This window comes from Saimiri boliviensis, chromosome 4 (assembly GCF_048565385.1).
Source record: "Saimiri boliviensis isolate mSaiBol1 chromosome 4, mSaiBol1.pri, whole genome shotgun sequence".
Taxonomy (NCBI): Eukaryota; Metazoa; Chordata; class Mammalia; order Primates; family Cebidae; genus Saimiri; species Saimiri boliviensis.
In genome coordinates, this window is record NC_133452.1 from 129,287,716 (window position 1) to 129,314,288 (window position 26,573).

The 26,573-nt window shown below is 37.6% G+C and overlaps 1 protein-coding gene across 1 annotated transcript in view; it reads right to left on the bottom strand.

Annotated features, from left to right (window-relative positions):
• The window catches only part of LRRC1 (leucine rich repeat containing 1), a 130,810-nt gene that overhangs the window by 22,420 nt on the left and 81,817 nt on the right, over positions 1 to 26,573 (bottom strand). Inside the window, exons 3-8 of the mRNA XM_039467806.2 lie at positions 21,867 to 21,945; positions 18,170 to 18,259; positions 4,957 to 5,013; positions 4,622 to 4,685; positions 4,158 to 4,232; positions 1,737 to 1,881 (exon numbers count right to left, since the gene is read on the bottom strand). Coding sequence (XP_039323740.1) covers positions 1,737 to 1,881; positions 4,158 to 4,232; positions 4,622 to 4,685; positions 4,957 to 5,013; positions 18,170 to 18,259; positions 21,867 to 21,945 — 510 coding nt within the window. The remainder of the gene's footprint in view (positions 1 to 1,736; positions 1,882 to 4,157; positions 4,233 to 4,621; positions 4,686 to 4,956; positions 5,014 to 18,169; positions 18,260 to 21,866; positions 21,946 to 26,573) is intronic.

Below are 26,573 nucleotides of genomic sequence, written 5' to 3' on the forward strand. Positions count from 1 at the left end.
AAAAAAAAGAAAAAAGAAAACAGCCTCTTTCCTAACATAGACATAAAGCAGGAAAGAAAAATACTGAAAGTTCTATCTTGCCTTGTGTGTAGCCACAGAGCAAGATAGGAGAACTAACCAATTCTTAAGTTCTTTATTTAGCATAATCAATAGCCTAACACTGTTGTTGGAGGGTTTCCCACCTACCTTCACTGTCAGGAGACCCACTAGCATTTTCTGCGGGGTATACTGAATAGCACAACCAAGCACTGAAACATCCTACCCCAACAGAGAAGTGTCCTGGAAAATAGTCTTCTAGCCTCTCCTTGAATACTTCTAGTGGCAGGGTACTCATTTCTTCACTATGCAACCCAAACTAATTTGTACCATATATTTGCTTTTTTTTTGTAGAGACAGGGCCTCTCCCTATTGCCCAGGCTGGAGTACAATGATACAACCATGGCTCACTGCAGCCTCAAACTCCTGGACTCAAGCAATCCTTCCCCTACTCCCTGGGCTTCTGAGTAGCTAGGACTATAGGCGTGTGCCACCCCACTTGGCTAATATTTTAATTTTTTGTAGATACGAAGTCTCACTATGATGCCCAAGCTAGTCTTGAACTCCTGGTCCCCCAAAGTGCTAAGATTACAGATATGAGCCATGCCCAGCCATTTTTGCTTTATAAAGCTCTTTCTTAAATGAAATTGAGCTTCACAATCTTTTCATTTTGCCCATTTAAACAGAAATCTGTAATATATCTCTTTCTCTGGCAGACAGTCCTTCAAACTTTTGAAGTCAGCCATCTCATGCTTGCTGTTGCCCATTCCAAGCAACAAAACACACCCAGTCTCTACAACCCTTTTCAGATGCCAAAAATGATTCTCAGTGAACATCTCTGCATAGAGTCAAAATCCCCATTGATTTTCCAGCTGGTTTTAACCAAAATGCAATGTCTGAATTTCTACTGAAATTTTCATCTCAACCACATACCATGGAGGAAGTGGTCCTCTGCCATACAACTTCTTCTGCTACTAAACATCTTTCAAAAACTTCCTTTGATGTTTTGAATAAAAGTTAAAGACAACAATCCTATGATAACTCCATGGTTAAATAGAGTCGCTTACAACTTCTAAGTGGCTTTGCTCCGACGGAGCTCCCAAGTCCATATCTGTTTATACCTTCTCTGCGTTTATTTTCTCACATTGGACTAAGTTCCTTCATAGTAAAGAAAATGTCTGGATTAATTTTTTTTTTTTTTTTAGAAAATAGCACAGGGTGATTAAAGAATTATCAACGAACTAAAAATGCCTCAATTCAATTACACCACTCTTCCCTCAGCAGCACCTTCCCGGGGTCATGCAATAAGTCAAAGTTATTTTCTCATAAACTATTTAAAATACCAAATTAGAAATTTCTTAGTGACTGCTCATATGCCTTAAACACAGTTTATTATTTGGGGTAATCCCTCATGAAATCATTGAGAGAAGACACAGATGAAATAGAAATGAATCGATGATTAAAAGTAATCACAGCAGTAATAGATACCAACCCAGGATGAGAGACACATCTGCATATAGAGAAACTTCTGTTGTAATAAATACTCTTTGCTTTCTTTCTTTAAAAACAAACAGCAAGGAGGCTTTAAGGAGCCACATCCCCAGCATCTGAAAATGGTGACCAAAGGATCAAAGTGTGCTCCAAATGCTCAAGACGAGAGCAGGCAGCATCTTTAGCAGTTAGGTATTTCCAATGCTTACCAATGCCATCCGGAATAGTTTCTAATAAGTTCTGGGAAATGACTAAATCCGTTAATGAAGTCAGGCCACTGATTTCTTCAGGAAGTCTTTCCAACCTGTTTTCAGAGACATCTAAGCACAGCAGGTTCTTCAGATTTCCGATTTCCTATAACAACGACATGGAAAAATAAACGCACGCTTAAACCTGCCACAGTGCAGAGGCATTCGTTCCAGTGATTTTTCACAATCAAATCCCAAGGCAGTCCTAAGGATGTTATCTTTAGCATGAATCCAAATGTGAAAGCAGGGCCAAATTCCTAGATCCCCTCCCAACGAAAGTGGGAAATTGTACGAATCACAGACACGGAGCGGGGAGGGACGCAAAGCCCTATATCTTTCAGGCAGGTCAGGAATCATTCCCACCTAATAGGTGAAGATACAGGAGAACAAACGGCTGCAAGGTCACACAATTGGAAAAGAAAAAGGAGGCCAGAATCCAGCTTTTCAAGTTTGGAACTAGTAAGCAGCTTACACTGCAGGGTGACCCTGGGATTTCCTCAGGTAAGAATCTACCTGATTTGTATTTTCTTCCATGACAGGTAGCACTTGTTAACACAAAAATCAGTGCAATTGCTCCCCAGCAAAACTGGAGCATACAGATCTATCCATATCTTTCACACTGAAGGAAATACACTGCCTTTAGTGAAAACAGTCTACCAGGATAAGGTAAAGTACCTCTGACATTCTATTCAAGACTTACCTTTCCTTCCAGTTCCGAAGTGCAAGCTTTCTCTCTTATTGCTGCCCCTACTTTTCCATTCCACTTCCCAGTAATAAACCTTGCTCTCGTTACTCCCTAACCTTGACTGTCAGCTCTTCCTCTTGGGCTCTAGTCTTGACTCCCCCTACCTGAGACCGTTCCATAAATTGTGCTTCCTCATTTCCTTCCTGAAACACAGCTAGCTCTAGTCCTATAATCGGACCACCTTTTATTCAAAAAAACATCTTGTGGCTCCCTGATGTCTACGTAAGTACAAATTCCTCCATCTATATTTAATTTGGTCTGATCTCTTTCTCTCAGCTTATCACCTACCTGATACTGCCTTATGATCCTGTCCCTGTATTTCCTGTCTAAAGGAAACTAGACTACAGTTCTACTAATTTCAGGCCAGATCACTGAAGCTGTTCCACTCTTTATTAATTCCTTTTAACAATGCCTTTGTATCTTTCTCTTTCCATCATCATTGAACATAAGAAAAATCATTCTAATTATTTGAGTTTTTGATGTGTTTAGTGCTGATTTAACACAAGTTTATACTATAGGAGCAAACAAGATTTTTAAATAACCATTTATAGCAAAATCATTAGAATTTTAATTTGTGTTTAGAATATCACACTTTGCACAAAGTCATTTACACACATCTGAACATACATAACTCTTTCCCCTTTATGTCCCACACTTGATGTTTTATTACTTTCCTTATAATGTCATGGTATTTTTCTTACATCCTTTGACTTCTAAAGTAAATAGCATTCTCTCAGTCAGGATTTCCCACATATTTCCTAGAAAAATCTAAGTCTATACAAGACTCCACTTTATTTGGACACGGTTCTCCCACTTGGGAACAGTAGGAAAAGCCTAAACCCTATAACATGCCAGCTAAACCATAGCAACATTTGGAAAAATATGAAATAAAAGCATTTAACATTTTTTTTTTGTTTGTTTGTTTTATTTATTTATTTATTTATTTAGACGGAGTTTTGCTCGTTACCCAGGCTGGAGTGCAATGGCACGATCTCGGCTCACCGCAACCTCCACCTCCTGGGTTCAGGCAATTTTCCTGCCTCAGCCTCCTGAGTAGCTGGGATTACAGGCACGCGCCACCATGCCCAGCTAATTTTTTTGTATTTTTAGTAGAGACGGGGTTTCACCATGTTGACCAGGATGGTCTCGATCTCCTGACCTCGTGATCCACCCGCCTCGGCCTCCCAAAGTGCTGGGATTACAGGCTTGAGCCACCGTGCCCGGCCATTTAACATTGTTTTTACATGAACTATTATGGGGCAAAACATGGTCAAATTACCCCAAAGCACTTGGGACATCACAGAGTGGCAAAAAGGTATATCATCAGAAACATGGGTCCTGGCAATTTACTAATCTGCTGGGCTTGAAGTAAGCTATATGGGTAGCAAGGACAAAATAAAAACACAGATTTCGCAAACTAAAGGAAATATTTACTATATTTAAAAATGGTGGGTGGAGGTTTTCAGTTTTGATATGGCAATGGAGAATGATGAATGCTTAACCAAATGTGCTTTTGCAATCAATGTTTTTGGTTTTCAAGATCCTTTTATAGCAAACCTTATGTGGCAGCAGGAAATACACAAAGCTTATCATTGCTGTTTTATGTTTTGGGGAGATGCTGTGAAATTACCACTTACCTGAGGTAATTCTGACAGTTGATTTCCATCCAACCAGAGATCTTTTAGACATAAGAGGGCTCCGATTGATTCTGGCTAAAACAAAAAAAAAAAGTTATGGTAACAAAGATTCAAATTTCAGTCTTTCCTGAAGAAAGAAAGAATCTGAATTCATCCATTAACAACTGGGTACCTTAGCAGATGTTCATTGGTACTGCTCTAACATCAAGTCCCCTTCCTCAAAGTGCCCAAACTTTCCCCAAGAATGCCACTTGTTTCCACCTATGTCCATCATCTCTAGTCCTGACCTCCCCCACCCATGAGTCATAATTCCTAACTTGTGTGAAATGACGCTCATTGCCTATTATTCCCAAGCTACATCTGTGGAAATGCTGGCTTCATAAGGATCCCTATAGGACTCCCCCAAATACTGCGTGATCACAAATAAAAACAACATTAAATTCAAATCTCTAATACGGACTTACCAAACTATGTATTTCATTGTTTCCTAAATCAAGTTCTTCTAGCCTCCGCAGCTGGGTAAGAGAGCTATTTAAAAAAATAAAGAACACTTGGAGAATATTTAGAAACAGTGAGCAATAGAGTATATTCCTCACCCTGACTAGCTTCAAAAGTAAGATTCATTTTTATTTTTATGGTAGAAAATGTTGCACAGAAAGGACTGTTAAGAAAAGGCTGGCTGGCATCCTCCAACTTCCCAATAAACGAACCATTTCTGACATAATACTGTAGTCCTATTTTTTAAAATACATAAATTCCTTCTGTACAAAATCTCCTCTCCTTTTCCCCAGAGACTCACTCAGGAAGATATGTAAGAAGATTCTCTCTCAGTTCCAGTGAAGTCAGGTTATAAAGACTAGAAATGAACAGAAGGAAAAAAAAGAGTATAAGACAAATTCCTGAGATTCTTCCTACACCCCCTACCCATATGCACACACTAGACAAGTTGCGTCACTTAATAAAACCTATTAGGCCACTTCTCAGGGTAAAAATACCTATCACCACCACCCCCTACACCCACTGAAAACAGTATCAGCTCTACCTCTCAAATTGTAATCTTAAGATATTAATAAAATAATTAACAGAAGAATAGTGTGTCATGACTACAAGGCACCTTCATTCAAATGTGATATGCGGAAATAACTCATCAGCCAATAAAACACAACCACCCCCAGGACTGAGACAGAAGCCGAATGTGTGCTCCTAGACTTTCGAATGACAAAGATGCACTGTTACCATAAAAACAGTAGCACCTTTAATCTTGGAGAGCTCAGAGCTCTTCTTCCCAATATCAGTGAGAGACCATCCGTGCTTTGAAATAGGGGGCATCTCAGTCCAGAGAGTCCAAGTTGATCTACTTAAGATTGTAAATTCATGGGGCAGGCGGCAGCTGCACTAAGGAAGTAGCTTCCACGTAAATGCATTCAGGATCATGTCATAATGCATCTCGCACAGTGCCTGGAACACAGACTGATTTAATAAATGGTAGCTATAATAATGTGCTTTTAGTCTTATTAAACTCTAGAATGAGGCTCTCTTCATCAGATTCTCCAGCCTCTCGAGTGTAATCCAGTCTCTTAGCAGCACAGTGGAATGGGACAGATGTTTGACAGATGGGTCAAATCTTGACGGGCAGTGGCAATTCTGCATCACCAGAAACCCTCATCAAGTTGTGTCGGCACTGGCAAAACATACTGATTCAGAAAATAAGTGACTCAGTCTACTGCCCCACAAGCACTGACTAAACTACACCAACCAAAAAGTCACATTTTGCTAACATCACCATAGTAACGTCCAGATTTGGAGGAATTTCATTGCTGAGTGCACAGAACACATGGAGTCAGACATTATCCCAACACTCTAATCTGCCTTAATCCTCCATTCTCCCTCCTTCCAGCAAAAAAGCCAGAATCATGTGTACTAACAAAACCGGTTTCATAACATCCAGAAATGTAAACTTAAACAAACAGTGTATATACATGCTTAAAACCTGTTTGCCAGAAAACATATTTTAACTGTACTATGAAATGTACAGATCCTACATCTCCTTTTCCAATGTTACAAAACTGACTAGTAGTTTTCCTACTTAAAGCAAGAACAAAACTTTCAATCTTTTTTTAAAAATCAAACTCCCTGCCAGTAAGTAACCATGAGTTTAATACCAATGTTCTTCAAATCAAATATAACTTGGTACAGAGTCGCAGTTCTCCGGTTCTACTTTTTTTTGACCAAGTATTTACGTAGAAGAAGCAACAAAGGGAGGGAGGAGGATGAGATGTACACCACCCAGTACCTCCTTCCAAAAGCAATCTGAAAATAATTGTAAATCATAATTTTGCTTGAAAAGTGAAAATTTAAAAACAAAGGGCTTTGTTTTCAGTTTTAAATTTCCATGTAACATCTAACCAGTTTTATCAAGAAGACAATAATCCCTCGGCTGTTTTCACATTTCAGTTTTAAAAATCAATGTTAGGATTGTCATTTTAACTATTCAGTATCCACGGCCTTCACACCATTTTAACAAACCAAGGACACCCACTAAGGAAAGAAGGAAAGTGTCCTTCTTTGCACCACAAACTTGACTCACTGGGCATCGTCGAAAGCATCTTGCAAAGCAGTTTCACTCAGCCTCATGCTGAGTGTTGTGCCAAGTGTCCACAGCCATGGTCTCAGCATCTCCTGCCTGAAACATAGACCACGGCATCGGGGGAGAAACACACCTGCTAAGGCAGGAGGAGCTGTGAGGGTGCCTTCTGTGAGCCATGTTATCTGGTCAGTAACGACCCACCAAGTTGATAATGCTACCATGACACGATTAGGACCATGAGGTTTTGTGTGAGGCCTATTTGTTAAAAACAGACAAAACCGCAATTCGACTCTGGCCAAATGCCAAAGCTCCTGCCCTCACCCTCACTAACTGAGGCATCTCCAGGTGTCTCCTTTCTTCAGAACTCTCTCATTTAAAATTTTAAAATACCTCTCAGTTTTAGGTACATACGTAAGTCTTACCTTCTTAAACGCACTAAGAGACACTGAAATTTTTGCTGTTTGATTTTAAGAATATGGTACACATTTAAAAATTATCTTTAATTTTTGTCTTGAGAGCAAATGGGATAGGCCACAGTTACTCTAAGTAAACAATACTTGAGCAAAAATACTGCTGAAATGCCCCAGATTTGTGGCATAGTTCCCACCCCCATCACGCTAACACCCAGATAGAATATCCTGTTAAGTAAAAAGGTTCTGGCTATAAAACTTCTTAGTTTCTACCACTTGGTTGTAAAGTAAATGTGGATGTATGGGTTTTACATCAACAGAAAAAGATACAATTTTATAATTTTTCAAAAGTAAAAATTAACTTAAAGTATAGGCTAAGTATCCCTTATCTGAAATGCTTAGAACTGTTAGCGTTTCAAATTTCGGATTTTAGAGTATTTGCAATATACTTAATCTGTAATCCAAAATGCTCCAACAAGCATTTTCTTTGAGCAAATGCTTGGCACTCATGAAGTTTCAGATTTGGGTGCATTTGAGATTTCAGATTTTTGGATTTGAAGTGCTCAAACTGTACGTAAAATGAATCCTCATATTCTGAGGTAATACTTCCCCAATTATTTAAAATTATTTAAAATAAAGAAACTTGGCTATTATAATCAGACTCTATAAAACCACTGGTGAAAGCCACTCTAAAAAGAGCACATGGGATCTGAGGGGTCTGAGGCACAGGCTTGAATCCCGCCTTCCCTCACTAACCAGCTAGGCTTGCTTGGCTGAGGCGTTTACTGCTGAATCTCAATTTTCCCCAAAATAAATATAATCATATCTATTATGGTAATTAGAGCATACTACATCTTCCCTTCAGGTTAACAATTTCTTGCCTTATTTCCTTAAGACAGCCTTTGTCCCTGAGTGCAGCTGGGTCCCTTACAAATGTGTGTGCCTTGAGTCAGGGTCTTCAGAAAGATTGCTGCAGATGCTATTAATCACGAAGTCATCTCCACTACTAAAAAACTCTTTGAAGGACAGGCCCTATATCTGGCATTGGCCTGTTTTTAACTTAACAAACATTATCCGTAACTGGACTGGAAGAAATAGAAAGCAAAGTCTTTGACTACAGACTCCTACCTCCTATAAGAGCCCAAATCTCACAGCATCATCTGGACAAGTCAGTCTCAGTTCCAAGCATCATTAAGTGATCCTAGAATGAAACTACGGGTTTGGTTCATCACATTAGTAGCTTGCCTTAGACAGTCCTATGCCAAAATGCAGAATCCAACCAGTCCACTCTAGAACATGGTTCTCCAGACCACTGTAGTGACAGAGTTGACCTAAAACAGATCAGTCTAAGAAACATGCTCCTGAGCAGCTTAGGGAGAGGGATCTGAACTTAATCCTGTGTAGTGAAGAGCCCAAGCTTTTAATCACGAGGTCAAGACAGACAAGAAGACCCAAACTCCACAGGCCTTTATTCATTACTTCAGCTAAACATGGTATTACAGAGATACAAGAAAGAATCAGGCATTTCTAATATTTTTACAAATGTGATTTAAAAATTAGACACTTTAATAGTTCTACTAATAATAATATTGGCAACCTACTATATGACAGATTTTGTTGTAACTTCTTTATGAGCATTAACTTATGGGATGAGAAACTAAGGCATGGAGAGGAAGCTTGAATAAGGTCTCACAAAATTGTCAAGTAGAAAAGCCAGGGTTCACTAGGGAATCTGCATTCTTAACCACCATGTTGTGCTGACTCTCACTCGAGCTTGTAAGTCAATTTTGCAAATAGGTAATAACATATTTATGTACACATCTGTGTATGTGTGTGTGTGTGTGTGCGTGCGTGTGTGTGTGTGTGTGTGTGTATATATATATATATATATATATATATATATATATATATATATATTTTTTTTTTTTTAAAGACAGAATCTCACTCTGTCACCCAGGCTGAAGTGCAGTGGCATGATCCTGGCTCACTGCAACCTCCACCTTCCAGGTTCAAGCTATTCTCCTGCCCTCTGCCTTCGAAGTAGCTAGGACTACAGACATGCGCCACCACAGACGGGTACTTTTTGTATTCTTAGTAGAGATGGGGTTTCACCACATTGGCCTGGCTGTTCTCGAACTCTTGACCTCAGGTGATCCACCTGCCTAGGCCTCCCATAGTGCTGGGATTACAGGAATGAGCCACAAACCCAGCCAATTTATATATATTTACAACAATATATTCAGTAAAGAGCTCCTTCTGCCTTTTTCCCCCATCAATCCAGCTTCCTACCACCAAACCATTATCACAGGAAATCACCTTAAAAATTTAAAAATTTCATATGGACTTATGTAAGGCTTTCCTCAGGTGAGAATGTATATAGTCTGTCTCTCTCTCTCTCTCTCTCAACAAGAAAGGTAGCATTCTATATATATCTGCCACTTCGCTTTCCTCACTTACCAGATTTTTTTGTTTCATTTAGTATTTGTACATACCACTATTTTGTAAACAATTACACAGTATCTTACTGTCTACAGATACCTTACTTTTTTTAACTAGAACCCTATTAACACATTTCATCCTTCAGTTTTAATTTCTGACAAATTAATTTCTACATAAGACTATGGAATGATCTCTTCTTCCTCCTCTTACCAAAAAAAAAAAAAAAAAAAACATGACTTTCTATCCTCTCTGTCAACTCCTACCATTTTTACCACTAAAGCAAGTTGGAGGCAGGGGGATACACCTATCAAGCAGGAAAAGAGTGCATGAAGTATTTCTACTCAGCACACTAATGCTCAATGTTTTACACTATTCATAATAACAGGGACAAAAGTTGCACTCTTTTGTAAGTCAGAATGTAGGCCAACTGTATTTTTAGGATTCTATTTCAGGGATTGGATGGTTACTTTTAGGAATTTACATCTGTTCTCCACTGTTTTCAAAACCCTTTTTAACTCACTTGTTGAGTTCACTGTTTTTCCATTTTAGTGGCCAATATCATTAAGAAAATAAAGACTAAAATAAATTAAGGTAAACCAAACAAACAAGTGGTAGTTTACTGTAAAACCATTAATATATAAAACAACAACTACTTATGGCAACATTATTTGATTGGGAAAAACCATTAATGGGGGAATGAGGAGTTGCTGATACATTCATACTACTTAGACTCTTTCAACATCAAATTATTATTCAGGAAACCTCTGGTTACAAATTTTCTTATGGAGGCTTTGCTCTAGAAAACTTTTTAAAAAATCTTTATGTTTGTTTTTTAAATAACAAGTATTTTACAGTAATTCCCAGGCCTCAAAAAAAGAACATTAAATACGGTAATAGTTTTCAAAAAGAAGATTTACTCTCTTAGGCAGATGCACCTCTAACATAATATAGGTAAGCTGCTCAGCACTAGGCCTTGTGAGTGGGGGCCACGTGGCTCACTTAGTTCAAACTCACTCAAATTAAGGTCACCATTCCCAAGGTCAGCAGAAGACAAAAAATGAGACCCATATGCTCTAGTTCAATCTTACAGAGAACCTAGGGCCTACTCACCTGTTCTATCAGTGACTTGTAATAATTAAATGTTTATTGATAATGACCATATAGTGACTGAATAACTGTTTTGTGTACTGGACTATTTCATTACCCATATTACTTCTCCTCTAAGAATGCTATTTTTGGAGAAGACAATTCAGTTAAACAGGGAGTGGAGATATTTAGGCTAACATACTTCAGGGTATTTGTTTCTTTAATGGTAAAGGATGTGGGATCCCATGGAAGGGTATACCAAGTAAAGACAAAGCAGCATGCTCCCAGATACAATCATTGGCTTCCCAGATCTTCAAAATTTTCCATCAGTTGCCACTGGAGTTTCCGTGTCCTCTCAACCTCCACTCTCACTCTATATCACTTGAGCATTTTGGAGACTCTGTCTATGTGTACCTGCCTGATCACCAGGTGCAAGTAATTAAACAAAATGATCTTGGCACACTACTTATAAGGTTACATTACAGAGTATATCCTGTAAGAATAAACTAGGTCCATTTCCCAGGTATAACATCATCCTTCAGCAGCACCCAACTTCAAAGTTGCCTAAGGTCCATTCTTTTCCCTGAGATGTAATTCACAAACTACGAAATTCACCTTTGAAAGTGTACAATTTGGTGGCCTTTAATATATTTACTCAGAAGGTACATAAACATCACCACTCTCTAATCCAGAAAATTTTCATTATACCAAAAAGAAAGTTCATTCTCATTAGAAGTCATTCTTTATCATCTTCCTCCACCTCACAATCCCCAACAACCAATAATTTAATTCTGTCTCTATGGATTTGACTATACTAGGAACTTCGTAAAAAAGTGAGTCATACAATATGTGATTGTTTGTGTCTGGCTTCTTTTACTTAACATGTTTTCAAAGTTCATCCAGGAATAGTATTTCATTGTATATGTATGCCACATTTTGTTTATCCACTGACCCACTGGTGAAAATTTTGGGTTTTTTCTACCTTTTTGCTATTATGAATAATGCCAATAACAACCCTGCTATATAATGCCAGTAATAACCCTGCTAGATTTTCAATTCTTTTGAGTATACATAGCTAGGAAGGGAATTGCTGGGTCACATGGCAACTATGTTTAATTTCAGGGAGAACCTCCCCAAACTGTTTTACAAAGGGGCTAAAACATTTTACATTCCCATCTACAACATATGAGGTCTTCAATTTCTCTACATCCTCAACAACACTTGTTAGCATTTACCTTTTTAATTATAATCATCCTAGAGGGTATAAAGTAGTATCTTACTGTGGTTTTGACTTGCAATTTCCTGATGACAAATGCTGTTAAACATCTTTTCAGATACTTATTGGTTTTCTGTATATCTTCTCTGAAAAAATGCCTGTTTGAATCCTTTGCCCATTTTTAACTGGGTTATTCTTTTACTATGGAGTTGTAAGAGTTCTAAATATATTCTGGTAACTAGACTCTGATTAGATATATGATTTGCAAATACTCCCATTCTGCGGGTTGTCTTTTCACTTTCTTGATAGTGTTCTTTGATGCACACAAGTTTTAAATTTTGATGCAGTCCAATTTATTTTTTCTTTCATTACACAGACTTTGGTGTCATAGCCAAAAAACTACTGCCTAATCCAATGTCACAAAGATTTACCCGTTTTCTTCTAAGACTTTTATAGTTTTAGCTCTTATATTTAGATCTCTGATTAACTATGGTTTAGTTTTGTCTGGCGTGAGGTAAGGGTATAACTTCATTCTTTTGTATGTTCATAGTCAGTTGTCCCAACAGCATTTGTTAAACAAAGACTATTCTTTCCCCACTGAATTGTTTTGATGCCTCTGTCAAAATCAATTAAACATGTATGTAAAGATTTAGATGGGGTTCAAGATGAGTCTGTAGATTGACCTGTAGAGTATTGCTATATTAACTATATTAAGTTTCAACCCATGAACACACATTATCTTACCACTTAGTCTTCTTTAAATCTTTCAGTGATTTTTTTTGTTTGCACTTTGCATGTACGTGTCCTATATTTCTTCTGTTAAATTTATCCTAAGTATTTTATTCTTTTTGGTGTTTTGTAAATAGAATGGTTTAATGCTGATATATAAAAATATAACTGATTTTTGTTTTGTAATCTTGTATCCCACTATCTTCCTGAACTAATTGATTAGCTCTAATAATTTTTACAGGTTCCTTAGGATTCTTTCTATATAAGATCATGTCATCTGAAGAGTAACTCACTTTTAAAAAGTAAAAGGCAAAGTGTGTGGCTTCCTTGAATAGAACCTGAAACAACTGATCCCAAGAAAAATATTTTCAGTATTAAAATGTTCTTTTGAAAGACAAATTCATTCACACATTATACCAACATTTCAAAACTCCTTAAAACAAAATTATCCTTCCTGACCCTACCAGTTGAATCTTCCAAATCTTTATAGTGATAGTAAAGTAAGAAGCCATTGTTCACTAGGCACTGTTTTTAAGGGCATGTCTAAAATATCATATTTGTTTTATTTCAGATAGTTTTCTGAAAGCCTGTCCAAGACTTGGACCTCAACTCAGTAAGACCCCACTGCATGCTCTTCAATGCCAACCGACAGCTGCAGTGATAGAGAAAGTCATTCACTTAATTATACACCAACTTTTTCTAAAGGAGATTTAAATAGGGTTTTAAAAATTGCAAATATGCAAAAAGGTTCATGAAACAATGACGGGTCATGAAAATGGGGAGACACTAATGTGTTCATTATAAGAAGCACACAGTCAAGAAAATGCAGCATCTTCAAGGAAGAAACTAAGTTCAAATGCCAGCTCTACCACCCACAAGCAAAGCACTCCTGGGCTGATCACTTATCTCCATTTCACAGAGGAAGCTAATAAAGCTCAGGATGGGTAAAGCTAGCCTCAGGAGGAAGGGTGTCATGAGACAGTGTATGTGCCTCAAAGAGTCCCTACCCGACTGAGACTGTCAGCATCACCTCTCCCTTCATCGCACAGAAAGGAACACAGCTGCTCTCACTGGCCATCAGAATTAGCTCTAAGCTTACTGGCAACAAAGGCAGGAAAATAAATGTTATAAATGTTACTAAAAAGGAAAAATCTTACCAGCTCTTTTGGTAAAGGATTTGTTTCCCTAAAAATAATTTATTGTCTCCCTAATGCCTCCTTCTATCAGATATATTAAGCAATATTAGTAGACTATAATTACTTTTTGTTAGATGGTTTTAGAGCAACATAAGCTGTTTTTGAAAATAGTTGCTTCTTTAAAAAAACTTTTTCTAGAAATTGAGTACAACCACATTAGGCCAAAAAAGTGACGATGCAGGAGCAAACTAAAGTGGTCCTAGCATAAAGCTTCCAGAACCTGAACTTGATGGCCTATGTTGGAAGCAAGTGGAATGAAAGAGGCAATACTCTGTACCTTGTCATGTGTATTTGTTTAGTATGTGAGAACAATGCCAGGGTAGGTACAGACACAAAGAGAGCTGGACAGCCAAGGTCCCTACAGTATCAGAGTACAAGGTGATCCAAGTACATACACCAGTTATAACATACAATTACACAATGAATAACTACACTTCTGTGTAAAGACAAAGGACTAGAGTACTTATTGTGTCAGGAGTGTGAGGTAGGTCAGGGAACCTCCAAGTCTGGGATTTATTTCACCTGTCAATCGTTGGAAAAGGCATGATGAAAGATGTAAAATTTCAATCATTAAATGAAACACCCCAGCCAGTTTGGAAAGAGACAAGACAGGTAAAAAATTTTAACATTCACCTGAACTGGAATAAGTGGGGTAGAAAATGAATAAAAGAACACAAATTATTGTAAAATAAAAAATTAACAAAGTATATGAAAATCATACAAATGCACAAATAAATGACGCAGTACAAAAGCAATCAGTGAGCCTACCCTATTCATGATTGTCTTTGAAATGCACTATAGGAAGTGCTCCTTAAAATTTTTGCTTTGTAAACATTTATTCCTTGATTTAACCCACCACCATTATAACTGCCATCTCTCACTGGTTCTCCAAAATTTAGGTAAATAATTACCTTATCTGTTTTTATTAATCTTTCTTAAATGTATGTATAGCTCATATTTATGTCAGTGTTTACTATTAGAAGTGTTTGGGGATTTTACTCAGAAGTTTGATGATGTTTTCGTGATCAGAAATTGCCATACTAACTTAACTCTTGTTTATATCAATTAGCCTATGGTAAACTTGGCTTCATAATACTTTGTTTCACTTAATGTCACAGTTTTCAAGAACCTATGGATGATGTTATGTGAGGACTTAGTGTAAATAATTGGGAATATTTAAGAATGAAATAAAAATATGTATTCTTTCAACTTACATGTATAATTTTTTTCAAACAGCTACTAGGTTGTTAGGACATAATCACTTACTGAGATGACTGGACCTACTTAATGAACTGTTAGTTATTTCCAGGAGTACTAAAAGAAAGTTACTGAGCTCATAAGGGCCCTAGTAACCAACTGCCCTATGCCAATGGCAAGGTTGAGTATTAAAAAAAAACACACAGGACTGGGACCTGGAGAGCCATAGTCCAGTTCCAGCTCTGCCATCAACTCCTAAAAACTTCTTCAAATTAACTGACCATAGGCAAACAAAACACATGATGGGAGAGATGTGTACAGGTGCTCCCAGGCTTAAGGCACTGCAAGTCTGCTCACTCCATCTATATAAAGGCTTTTGCCCTGTCCTAGTCTGAGCACCCCTGCCGATCCTGAGGGGGCCCAAGTCCTTGAGATAGCCAAAGCTTTCCCAATCGATGCCAAGTACTGTGCTAGGTGCCAGGAGGAAAATCAAAGTTCTGTCTTCACTGATGCTTGAAAGGCCGATGCTAATGTGGTTTACCCATTTGACCACATAAGCAGAGGTAATTTACCAAAGATTCCACCTCAGACTCCACAAAGATAACAATAAGAATCAAGCATTTAAACGGCCATTCTATGTCATTTCAAATTTTTTGGAATATTAAATAGATACATCTTCTTAACAAAACAACTCTATCTCTGAGAAGTGCTGGTTACTAAATATTGGTTAACTAAATGTGTTAAATGCTCTAAAGAAACTATTTGGAATCCTTTGAGAAAAGAATGAAGCCTTCCCATGTGGAAAGCTTGCAAGTTTCAAATAATAATTTGCTTAAAATGCAGTACACTTATGCATATATGAGATTTCCTCAACAATTCACTGTTTCAGCTGTTTCAAGTGCTTTTCCACATGGTCTTGGACACCAGGGGTGCCCAATCTTCTCAAAGGAAGAATTGTTCTTTGATTGTTTCTTTCTGCTATATGAGAAAAGGCCTGTACTTGAGCATGCATGAATCGTAAATCCAATAGGAAGAAACCATAGTTTCTTGCTATGGTAACAAAACTATTAACAGCTAAGAATAGAAAAGTCTTTCTTTTTCATTTCTTTTCACAAACTGACCTAATAAGAATCAGTTAATGTCAAGCTCAAAGTGGCATTTTATTCACTAAACAATCAGTATCTACAATGTTATAATAGTAACGGAAGCTGATTAAGTCTATAACCCAAATAAAACAAAACAGAACAAATCTTGAACATCCACAAAAACGGGTACAGATGTTAACAGAAAATATGTAATAATGAACATTGAAAAAATTTATTCTCAAATAATAATTTCCTTTAAAATAGTACAGTAGAGGGTGAGAGGTACACTCTGGTTTAGTAACATATTTTATCTCAAAGCATTAAGGCTTTTCAAAATGACACAAAATGGGGGGAAAAAGGAGAGGGGCAGGAATCAGAGGCTAGAAAGGAGGACCATCTGGCAGCTGTAGACTAAGAATGAATGGAAGGGAGGGTAACAAGGAAATCAAACTCCAGAGACCCTGAGGAGCAAGAGGAGGACAGTGTCAGTTTGGGTGTTTAAATGGCTACTATATTTAAGAATTTTGGCATGGGGGAGGGGGAAAGGGAGATGGGTCTTGCTCTGTCACCCAGGCTGGAATTCAATGGCACAATCATGGCACACTGCAGTCTCAACCTTCTGGGCACAAGTGAGCCTTCCTCCTCAGGCTTCCAAGTAACTAGGACTGCAGGCTTGGGCCACCAGACCCAGCTAATTTTGTTTGCTTTTGTAGAGATGAGTTTCTGCCATGTTGCTCAGGCTGGTCTTGAACTCCTGGGCTCAAGGAATCCTCCCACCCCAGCCTCCCAAAATGCTGGGATTACAGGTGTGAGCCACTGTGCCCAGCACAAGAATTGTTAAATTATAAATATCTGACACTTGATGCAGCAAAAGTGAAGTGTACATGCACAAAATTCACACCACTGTTTTCTCTGCAACTGATACCATAAACCTAGAGTGTATTGAGGGCTTCTTGTCTTCTTCCCTTCCTGAGAGTTTAAGGACAGTTTTTAATTAGTAAGTCTAATGGCATAAAGATAAAACATCAGTGTGCACTTCAGAAAAACACCAACTTGCAGGCTGAACAGGTGTCAGCTAGTTGTCTTCTGCCTTAAGTGGATGGAAAGGAGAGGGGAAAAGCTCTCTGCAAATACTCTCATACACCTCTGGAAAGAGAACTTTTGCAGAACAGACACATCAGATAGACTGTGCTCAACTGCTTACTGTGGTTCTCAAAGAGCAAGTTCCTGTTTTGTCTTAGAACTTATGCAGGACAGGTACAAACAAGGAAAATCATTTACGATGCTAGGGAACACTCGTCTACCGGGTTCGGGTAGACCAGTCAGACTTCTATTTTAAGTGGTTAAGCCTGAGCTACTGCATCAACCTGATTTAACCTACGGTATGTCCTGGAGAAGTAAAAAAGGTCTGCAAAGATAATTCAACCAGTTCGTCTGTGGGAATGTCTAACAGGAGATTTATTCACCAGCAGACACTGTCTTCAGTGGATTCTACTTGCCATGGCTAGGTCCTCTACAACCTCTAAGCGGCAACATGGAATGTGCCCAGTCATTCCATTCCTCTCCCAATTCCACTCCCACTTTCCAAATACACCATTCTCATTCCCTATTCTTGGATCTACAGTTCACAAATACTGTCTATCAGACATAGCTGTCCTTTAGAGGCACAGAGTTTACGATTTTAGTGGAGTTATTTGTTGGCTCTCCAGCATGGTTTAAAATTACTGAGTGGTTGTTTCTAACAGTATTTACTGGCCACCTACATGACACATAGTACTTGGCTTAAATTACTGCTTTGCCATCAATCAGTTTAAAGAGCACTTCCAAACAATTTAGGCTTTTTACTAGTAATGAGTAGCAGCACCTTTTTAACCAATAAAATTTAGGGACAATTAGATGCAAAAAAGATAGGTGGCTGGCCATAATCTTTCCTGAAGGTCATACTGAAGTATGAGTAAATGGCTTTCTGAGTAGACAAATAGGAGCTTTAAAAGGGAAGGAGATTAGAGCTGATGATATAAACCCCCTCCTTTTACTCTGATCCACCCAAACTTCACAAAAACTTACTTGCCAATATTTTCAGGTAGAGACTGCAGTGAGACGTCATTTACAGAAAGACATGTTAAATTCTCTAATTCAGGAAAGCTTTTTGGCAACCTAAAACGAAAAGAAATCTGTAAATTAAAAAAGAAAAGTTCAAGTACAGTATGCACCAAGCATAAATATAATGATTTATTCTATGTGCTAATTGAAATAACCTCCTAAAAATGACATTATACATGGTATGTTTGCCTTGTCTTCCTATAAATAAGAGAGTTGTAAGGAAAAACGAAGACTTCATATACATAACAAATCTACAGGGCATGATAAATACTTATCTTTTTATGGTGATCTAGAAATAACTGAAGTAGAAAGATATGCAAGCTCTAAGAATAAAGGCAAAAAAAAAAATGTTGAGACTACTGAATACTCTATGAAAGAAAATGATGAATTATTGCTGCAGCCAGAAGTGCCTAAGAGTAAAAATATTTTATTGATTAGCAGAAAATAAAGAGAAAGTTTCATCAGCCCACGAGATTATAATAAAACACGGGACAGCTACTGCATAATTATTTTTCTTCCTCTAGTTTATAATACCCACGGGAAGGCTACAGATTACTTAGAATTCATCCGCTGACAGACAATCGCTACTTTCTTAACATTTTTCTTTTAGTTCTATTTAAGTTGCCAATCACTTGAAATCATTTTATGTTTTACTATGTTCTACACAAAAGGACATTTTTATATGTCCCTTAAACTCTACAGAATAACAACGCTTCAAAATAAAATCATTATTTAAAATTTACAAAGAAAGTTTAGTTTTAATATTTCTATGGTTACCATATTTACAGAAGGAAGAAAAACCCAACTAAAGGCAAAGGATCTTATTGCATCTAAAATGCTGAAGGTTATTAAATACAGATCTGCTAATACAGACAATAGAACATATAAGTATCACTTTTCTCAGTGAGGGGAGACTTAAGGCTTTAGTGATGGTCTGTCTCTATATTAGAATCTTTCATTTTTATCTAAGTTCCTTTTTTAAAAAAGTCTACATAACAGTTTGATATTTAATATAGGTTAATTCCAAACTTAAAACCAAATCTAGACCCAAAAGATCAGGGTATTAACTGGAATATTTATCATCACTGGAACTGGTTCTGAGGAACAATTAACAGAGGTTAAGATTTTTACTTATAATTCAAAAGATGCAACTTATCTGCTATGCCTGAGTTTTCACTAGAAAGTCCGTATCATTTTATAATTTAAAAACTAGCTAAGATTTTCTTAAACTTAAGAAAAATATAGTTTTAAATAGCAGATTTAAATAGCTGCTTTTTTACTGGCTGTCATCGTAAGAACTAAACTAGTACAGATGTGACAAGGAAGGACAGACCTAAGGTCAGGAGAAATGAACTGCAGTCCAAGCTTCCCACTCACTAGCTGTGTGATCCTGAAAGGTAACTTAACCTACACGTGCCTCAGTTTCTTTAGCCATAAAATAAATAAGCCGAACTAAGTAATTTTTAAGGTCCCTTCAACTCACAGATATCATCCTAATTCTTAAAAAACAGCGCACCTACCAACTTAAAATGGCTTTACTTTAAGAAACCTGCCAAATAGAAAGCCAGAATAAAAACAAACAAACAAAAAACAGCAAAACCTCACACAATCCTGGTGTGTTCCAGTTGAGAGAGCACTGAAATAATAGTAAAGTCAAATGTCATCAGACATTAGAAAAAGAAAACCGAAGAAATAAAAAAAAAAAAGGAATAAGCAACTCAGTGGTTTTAAAAAACTCAACAGCAACAGAATGAGAATTTCTCAGCTTGCCAAACCCTGTAAGCTCCCTTAAGCTTAGGTCAGTTCAACAAACATTTACTGAGCACTTACTCCATTCCAGGAATGACAGTAGAGTTGAAGAGACAATAATAAATAATAGAGAAATACAAGTAACTTTCTCAGGTTAGTCAAGGAGTCTCAGTCAGAGAAATAACTTAAGGGTAAATTTCAAGGGTTATGAAAAAAGTACACATAGAGCATTATGGGAGCCCAGAAGAGGGGCCTGTGGGGAGCAATGGCAAAAACAACATGTGATGCTTGAACTGCATCATAAGGAAGGTGACAAGGTTGGTGCTGCCAGGAAGACAGAGGCATGAAATGAACTAACTAGAAACACTTTCTATTACAGCAGAGAGTGATGTCCAGCACAGGCAACAGGGCAATGAAGATCGAGAGACAGACCAAGGTCAGACGGAGGGGCAAGAAGAGGCTTGCACAGCACAGGGAGGAGCTCTGACTTGACTTTACAGAGATGAGGGGTATAGAAAGGTTTTAAGAGAAGAGACAGTTGAATGAAAGATGATGAGGAAAAAGGATAAGGTTGGAGAGACAGTGATGAGTAAGAAAGGGATTACACCCCTGTAATCCCAGCACTTTGGGAGGCTGAGGCGGGCAGATCATGAGGTCAGGAGTTGAGATCAGAATGCTCAACATGGTGAAACCCCAGCTCTACTAAAAATACAAAAATTAGCCAGGTGTGGTGGCACATGCCTGTAATCCCAGCTACTCAGGAGGTTGAGGCAGGAGAATCGCTTGAACCCAGGAGGCAGAGGTTGCAGTGAGCCAGGATCTCGCCACTGCACTCCAGCCTGGGTGACAAAGTGAGACTCTGTCTCAAAATACATACACACATATATATATTGGCAATAAGAAGGTATTGGAAAAGTAAAACTAAATAGTGCATTCTCCAGCACTCCATACCCAAGAAGGCCCAAGCAATTTTGAAGTGGGTGAGATGACTCAGAAATTTTACTTTAATCTTAAGATTTCCTAGATCAAAAGAAAAAAGACAGAAAAGAAGGGAAGAGTACATTTCCTCTGAGGTTCCTTTTAGACTCTTGAGAAATCTTATAAATGGACCCACCTGGGCCAAAGAGACCTCTAAAACAGACTCCCAAGGGCCATCTCTGCATTACCACGTGGGCACAATTCAGTTACAATGGCAACAAACAATGCGTGGAAGCCCATGATCAATGGACTCATGACTAAGCCAGAAGCCATAAGGAACAGCTCACAGCAATGCTACTCAGCCATGCCTGGGCAACAGACTGTGTTATACCAGGAAGGGTAAAGCTGGAATTAGTAAAACTTATATGGTGGCTTTATTTGCAGGAAAAAGACCAAAGAAATTCCCGCAGCTATTGCTAAGGAAATAATGAGGTTGATAGGGTTTTGTTTTTTTTTTTAATGGAGTGTTAGAGGACCATTGAGACAGTAAAAGATAGTAAACATGTTTCACGAATAGAAAACAACAACAAAAAATAACTGTAATATAACTTCTCCTTGGATAACCTTGGTGTGAGCTCTCTGGGAGTTTAGAGCCCTGTCTTATATCACAAGACAGAACAGATCAAGAGGGGATTTATAAACTACTACAATTCTTCACATTGCTTCAGAAATGCACTCCTTATCCTGTTTTGTACACTTCACTGTGCTACCCCCTCTCCCTACAACATCCTTTGAGGTTTCTATCAAGAGAAAAGCTTTTCTTTCATTGTACAGGGCTATTTATAAAGAAGTATCTCTGAAAGTCAACCATCCTTGATAAAGACAGTGATCCGTCTAGGTACCTCCAAGATAGTTAACCTGACTGTGTTGTTTGCTTGGCTCTCAAAAAAGACATCCTTACTACTATAGATAGAAAAGTAAGCAGAAAGCTTACCTCATCAGTGGGTTTCCACTGAAGTCAGCGATCTGCAGTGCTTTACAGAATGAAATGCTTTCTGGAATTTCAGGAATATCTGTAGGAGTAGAGAAAATGTCTATCATTTGCCACCATTATGAACAGTTTTCATCATTTCAAGATGGAGCACACTCACAAGAGTATATCTGGAAATTCCTACCTCCATTCAAACATGACCTAGATTTATAAAGTATTTTAATACATTTATATGTGCTTTCCTAACATAAGATATATTCTTAACAGAAGCACATTAAAGAAAAATATTAAAAACATCAAATATTAAAAACAAAATTATAGCTATAGGAGGAGTAAGTTCTAGTGTTCTATTGGAGGGGTCCCCAACCCCTGGGCTATGGACCAGTACCTGTGAGGAACCAGGATGCACAGCAGGAGGTGAGTGGTGGGGGAGTGAACGAAGCTTCATCTGTATTTATAGCCTCTCCCCATCACTTGCATTACTGCCTGAGCTCCACCTCCTGTCAGATCAGTGGCTGTATTAGATTCTCATAACAGCACAAGCCCTATTGTGAACTGCCCATGCAAGGGATCTAGGTTGTGTGCTCCTTATGAGAATCTAATGCCTGATGATCTGTTTCCCATCACTCCCAGATGGGACTGTCTGGTTTTAGGAAAACAAACTCAGGGCTCCCACTGAATCTACCTTATGGTGAGTTGTATAATTATTTCATTATATATTACAATGCAATAATAACAGAAATAAAGTGAGCTATAAACATAATGAGCTTGATTTGTCCCAGAACCATCCCCAACATTAGTCCATGGAAGAACTGCTCATATGGTTTGGCTGTGTCCCTACCCAAATCTCATCTTGAATTCCCATGTGTTGTGGGAAGGATCCGGAGGGAGGTAACTGAATCATCGAGGCAGGTCTTTCCCATGCTGTTCTCATGATAGTGAGTAAGTCTCACGGGATCTGATGGTTATTACCGGGGAGTTTTCCTGCACAAGCTCTCTTTGCCTGTCACCATCCACATAAGATGTGACTTGCTCCTCCTTGTCTTCTGTCATGATTGTGAGTCCTCCCTAGCCAGGTGGAACTGTGAGTCAAAGTAAACTTCTGTCTTTTGTAAATTGCCCAGTCTCAGATATGTCTTTATTGGCAGTGCGAAAATGGACTAATACAACTTGTCTTCCAAGAAACCAGTCCATGGTGCCAAAAAGGTTGAGAACTCCTGTTCTACAGCACTGTAAGATGACTACCGTTAACAATACATACAGTAAGGAGTTTCAAATGGGTGAAAGGAGGATACTACAAGTTCGTAAGACAAAGAAATAATAAATCTTTAGATGAATATGCTAATTACCTTGATCAGGTCATAATACATCACATGTATCAAAACACCACTATGTAGCCATAAATATGTACAATTATTTAACACACCAATTAAATAATAAAATAACAAAAACCACCACTACTGCCATCAAGTTCCACCATTCTATCACAAGCATGATGGTATTCTATTGTAATTACCCTTAGACTTTTCTTCCTTATGTTTTCATGCGCTGGTATCAGTAACAGGTGTTCTAAAGTAGTGTACTTTTAAATTATCATTTTTTTTCTGATTACAAACATAAGTATTTGGAAAATACACAAAGAAGAATATAAATACCACCAACACTCTCATCACCTAGAGGTAATCTTTTATTGTGGTTTTTTAACAACTTGTCACACACACACACACACAGTGTGCACATACATATGCACACAAAGAATACGTATACAGATATTTCACAATACTAAGTTAATGATTATTTTTTTCACTTTATAAGCTTTTGTTTCCTGTCATTATTTTTCCAAGTAGTTTGCCATTCTTAATGGCAGAAAAGCACATTGTATGATATTTCCATACTTCATTTAATCAATCCCCCATTGTTAGGCATTTAGGTTGTGTCAAAGTTCCTGACCTTACTATTGTAAGATGACTACAGTTAACAATAATATATTAAGTTTCAAAAGGGTGAAAGGAGGATACTGAAAGTTCCTAACACAAAGAAATGATAAATGCTTTAGATGAATATACTAATTACCTTGATCTGTTCACAATACATTATATGTATCAAAACATCACTATATACCCACAAATATGTATATTTATGTGCATTCCTGATTATTTCCTTAGGCTAAGTTCCCATAAGTAGAATTAATGTGTCAAAGGCATTAACATCTCTATAGCACTTGAAAAATATTGTTAAATCGCTTTTGCGAGGAGCAAGTTACACCAACTTACACTTTCATCAGCCTGTACAAGATGCCCTATTCAACATCTTTCCTCCTCTTTTCTTTCTCTTACATTTAAAAAAGATGCCAATTGTATTGGTAAAATAGTATTTTATTTCACATTCTTTTTATTACTAATGTGGCTGAATATTTCTCCTCATGTTTACTGGCCTTTAAATACTGTGATTTTTAAATGACCAAAATTGTTATTTTAAGTTCTTCTCTTGATACAAAACTTGAGGTTATAGTTTTTAGGACTTTAAAAGGTCTTTAGTTTGCAGCATTTAACTTAAAATATTCATTTATTTTGGACAGTTTAACATTGAGAAGGGCTAAAATAGAAAGATTTCTCCTGGTCCCTGCTGTTTCTTCCACCAGTCTGACTAATGCATTCTGAGTCAAAATATACTTAATATTTCTAAATTGTGGGTGGTGGGGAAAGGAGAGAATTAAAGGAAAAAATGGACGTCTTGCTTCAACAACCTCAGAGTAATCAGATGCTACATGAAAACTTTTAGTTCAAACAGAAAAGCATAAAACTTTTGGATCTATGCCAACATTTTCCTCACACTATTTTCTGTCTTGCATGGTCTAATGAGGTAGTGAAAAACAAACACTATGGTCCTAGTTTATATAAATATAATCTCTTATTTATGAAAGTAATAGCATAAATATATTAGCGTATTTATGAAAGTAAGACCATAGAGTTTTTCACTAATATATATACATAGCTTGACCACAGTTGAATCTGGAATAGATTTTTTTTTTTTTTTTTTTTGAGACGGAGTTTCGCTCTTGTTACCCAGGCTGGAGTGCAATGGCGCGATCTTGGCTCACCGCAACCTCCGCCTCCTGGGTTCTACTTTTTTGTATTTTTAGTAAAGACAGAGTTTCACCATGTTGACCAGGATGGTCTCGATCTCTTGACCTCGTGATCCACCCGCCTTGGCCTCCCAAAGTGCTGGGATTACAGGCTTGAGCCACCGCGCCCGGCCTGGAATAGATTTTTAAAACTCACAAACATTTGTGGGCCGAGTACAAATTCAGTTGTAGCACTTTTATATATATTATCTTATTTAATCCCCTCACAATGAATTATTTTACCTTTCATTATACAAAATGGACATGAAGGCTCAGAGAGATGAAGTGACTCACCCATCACTATAGGTCTATGTCACTGAGTGCTGGCCCTCCCGTGCTCAGGTCATGGCATTGCCATGCTTAAGAATAAACAAATGAATTCATTGCAGGATTAGCATCACTGTTCAGGCAAGTGAGGCAGCAACATGCCATTGGCTTGCCATCGTCTGAAAAGTGCTGGTCATACTCCAGATACTCCAGTGCTGGTCATACTTCTTGTCACTATTTCTGGTCCTGAGGAGCAGTCTATAAGGCTCAAAAGACATGCCTCATTATATCAGCACAATAAAGGCCATATATGACAAACCCACAGTGAACATGATACAGAATGGAGAAAAGCTGAAAGCTTTTTTTCTAAGATCTAGACAAGACAAGAATATCTACTCTCACCACTTTTATTCATCATAGTAGTGAAAGTCCTGCCCAGAGATATTAGGCAAGAGAAAGGAATAAAGGGCATCCAAACGGAAAAGCAGAAGTTAAATTGTCCTTGTTTGCAGATTATATAATTTTACATATAAAAAACCCAAAGACTCTATAAAAAACCTGTGAGAACTGGTAAATAAATTCAGTAAAGTTGCAGGATACAAAATCAACATACAAAAATCAGTAGCATTTTTATATACCAATTGTGAACTATCTAAAGTAGAAATTTTAAAAAATTAATCCCATTTATAATACCTACAAAAAATAAAATAGCTAAGAATAAATTTAACCAAATAGGCAAAAAATCTCTACAATGAAGACTATAAAACACTGATGAAAAAAACTGAAGAGGACACAAATAAATGGAAAGATACACTGTGTTTATGTGTTAGAAGAATTAACATTATAGCCAGGCATGTAATCCCAGCACTTTGAGAGGCTGAGGCAGGAGATCACTTGAGGTCAGGAGTTTAAGAGCAGCTTGGCCAACATGGTGAATCTCCATCTCTATTAAACATATGAAAATTAAGCTGGGCGCGTTGGCACATGCCTGTAATCCCAGCTACTCTGGAGGCCGAGGAAAGGGAATTGCTTGAACCTGGGAGGTTGAGGTTGCAGTGATCCAAGAATGTGCCACTGCATTCCAGCTTGAGTGACAGAGCAAGACTCTGTCTCCAACAAAAAAAAAAAAAAAAAAAAAAAGGAAAAAATTGTTAAAAGTATCTATACTATCCAAAGCATCTATAGATTTAATGCAATAGCTATCAAAATACCATTGATATTCTTCACAGAAATAGAAAAAAAAATCCTTTAATTCTTTTTTTTTTTTCCTTTTTTTTTAGATGGAGTCTTGCTCTGTCACCAGGCTTGAGTGCAGTGGC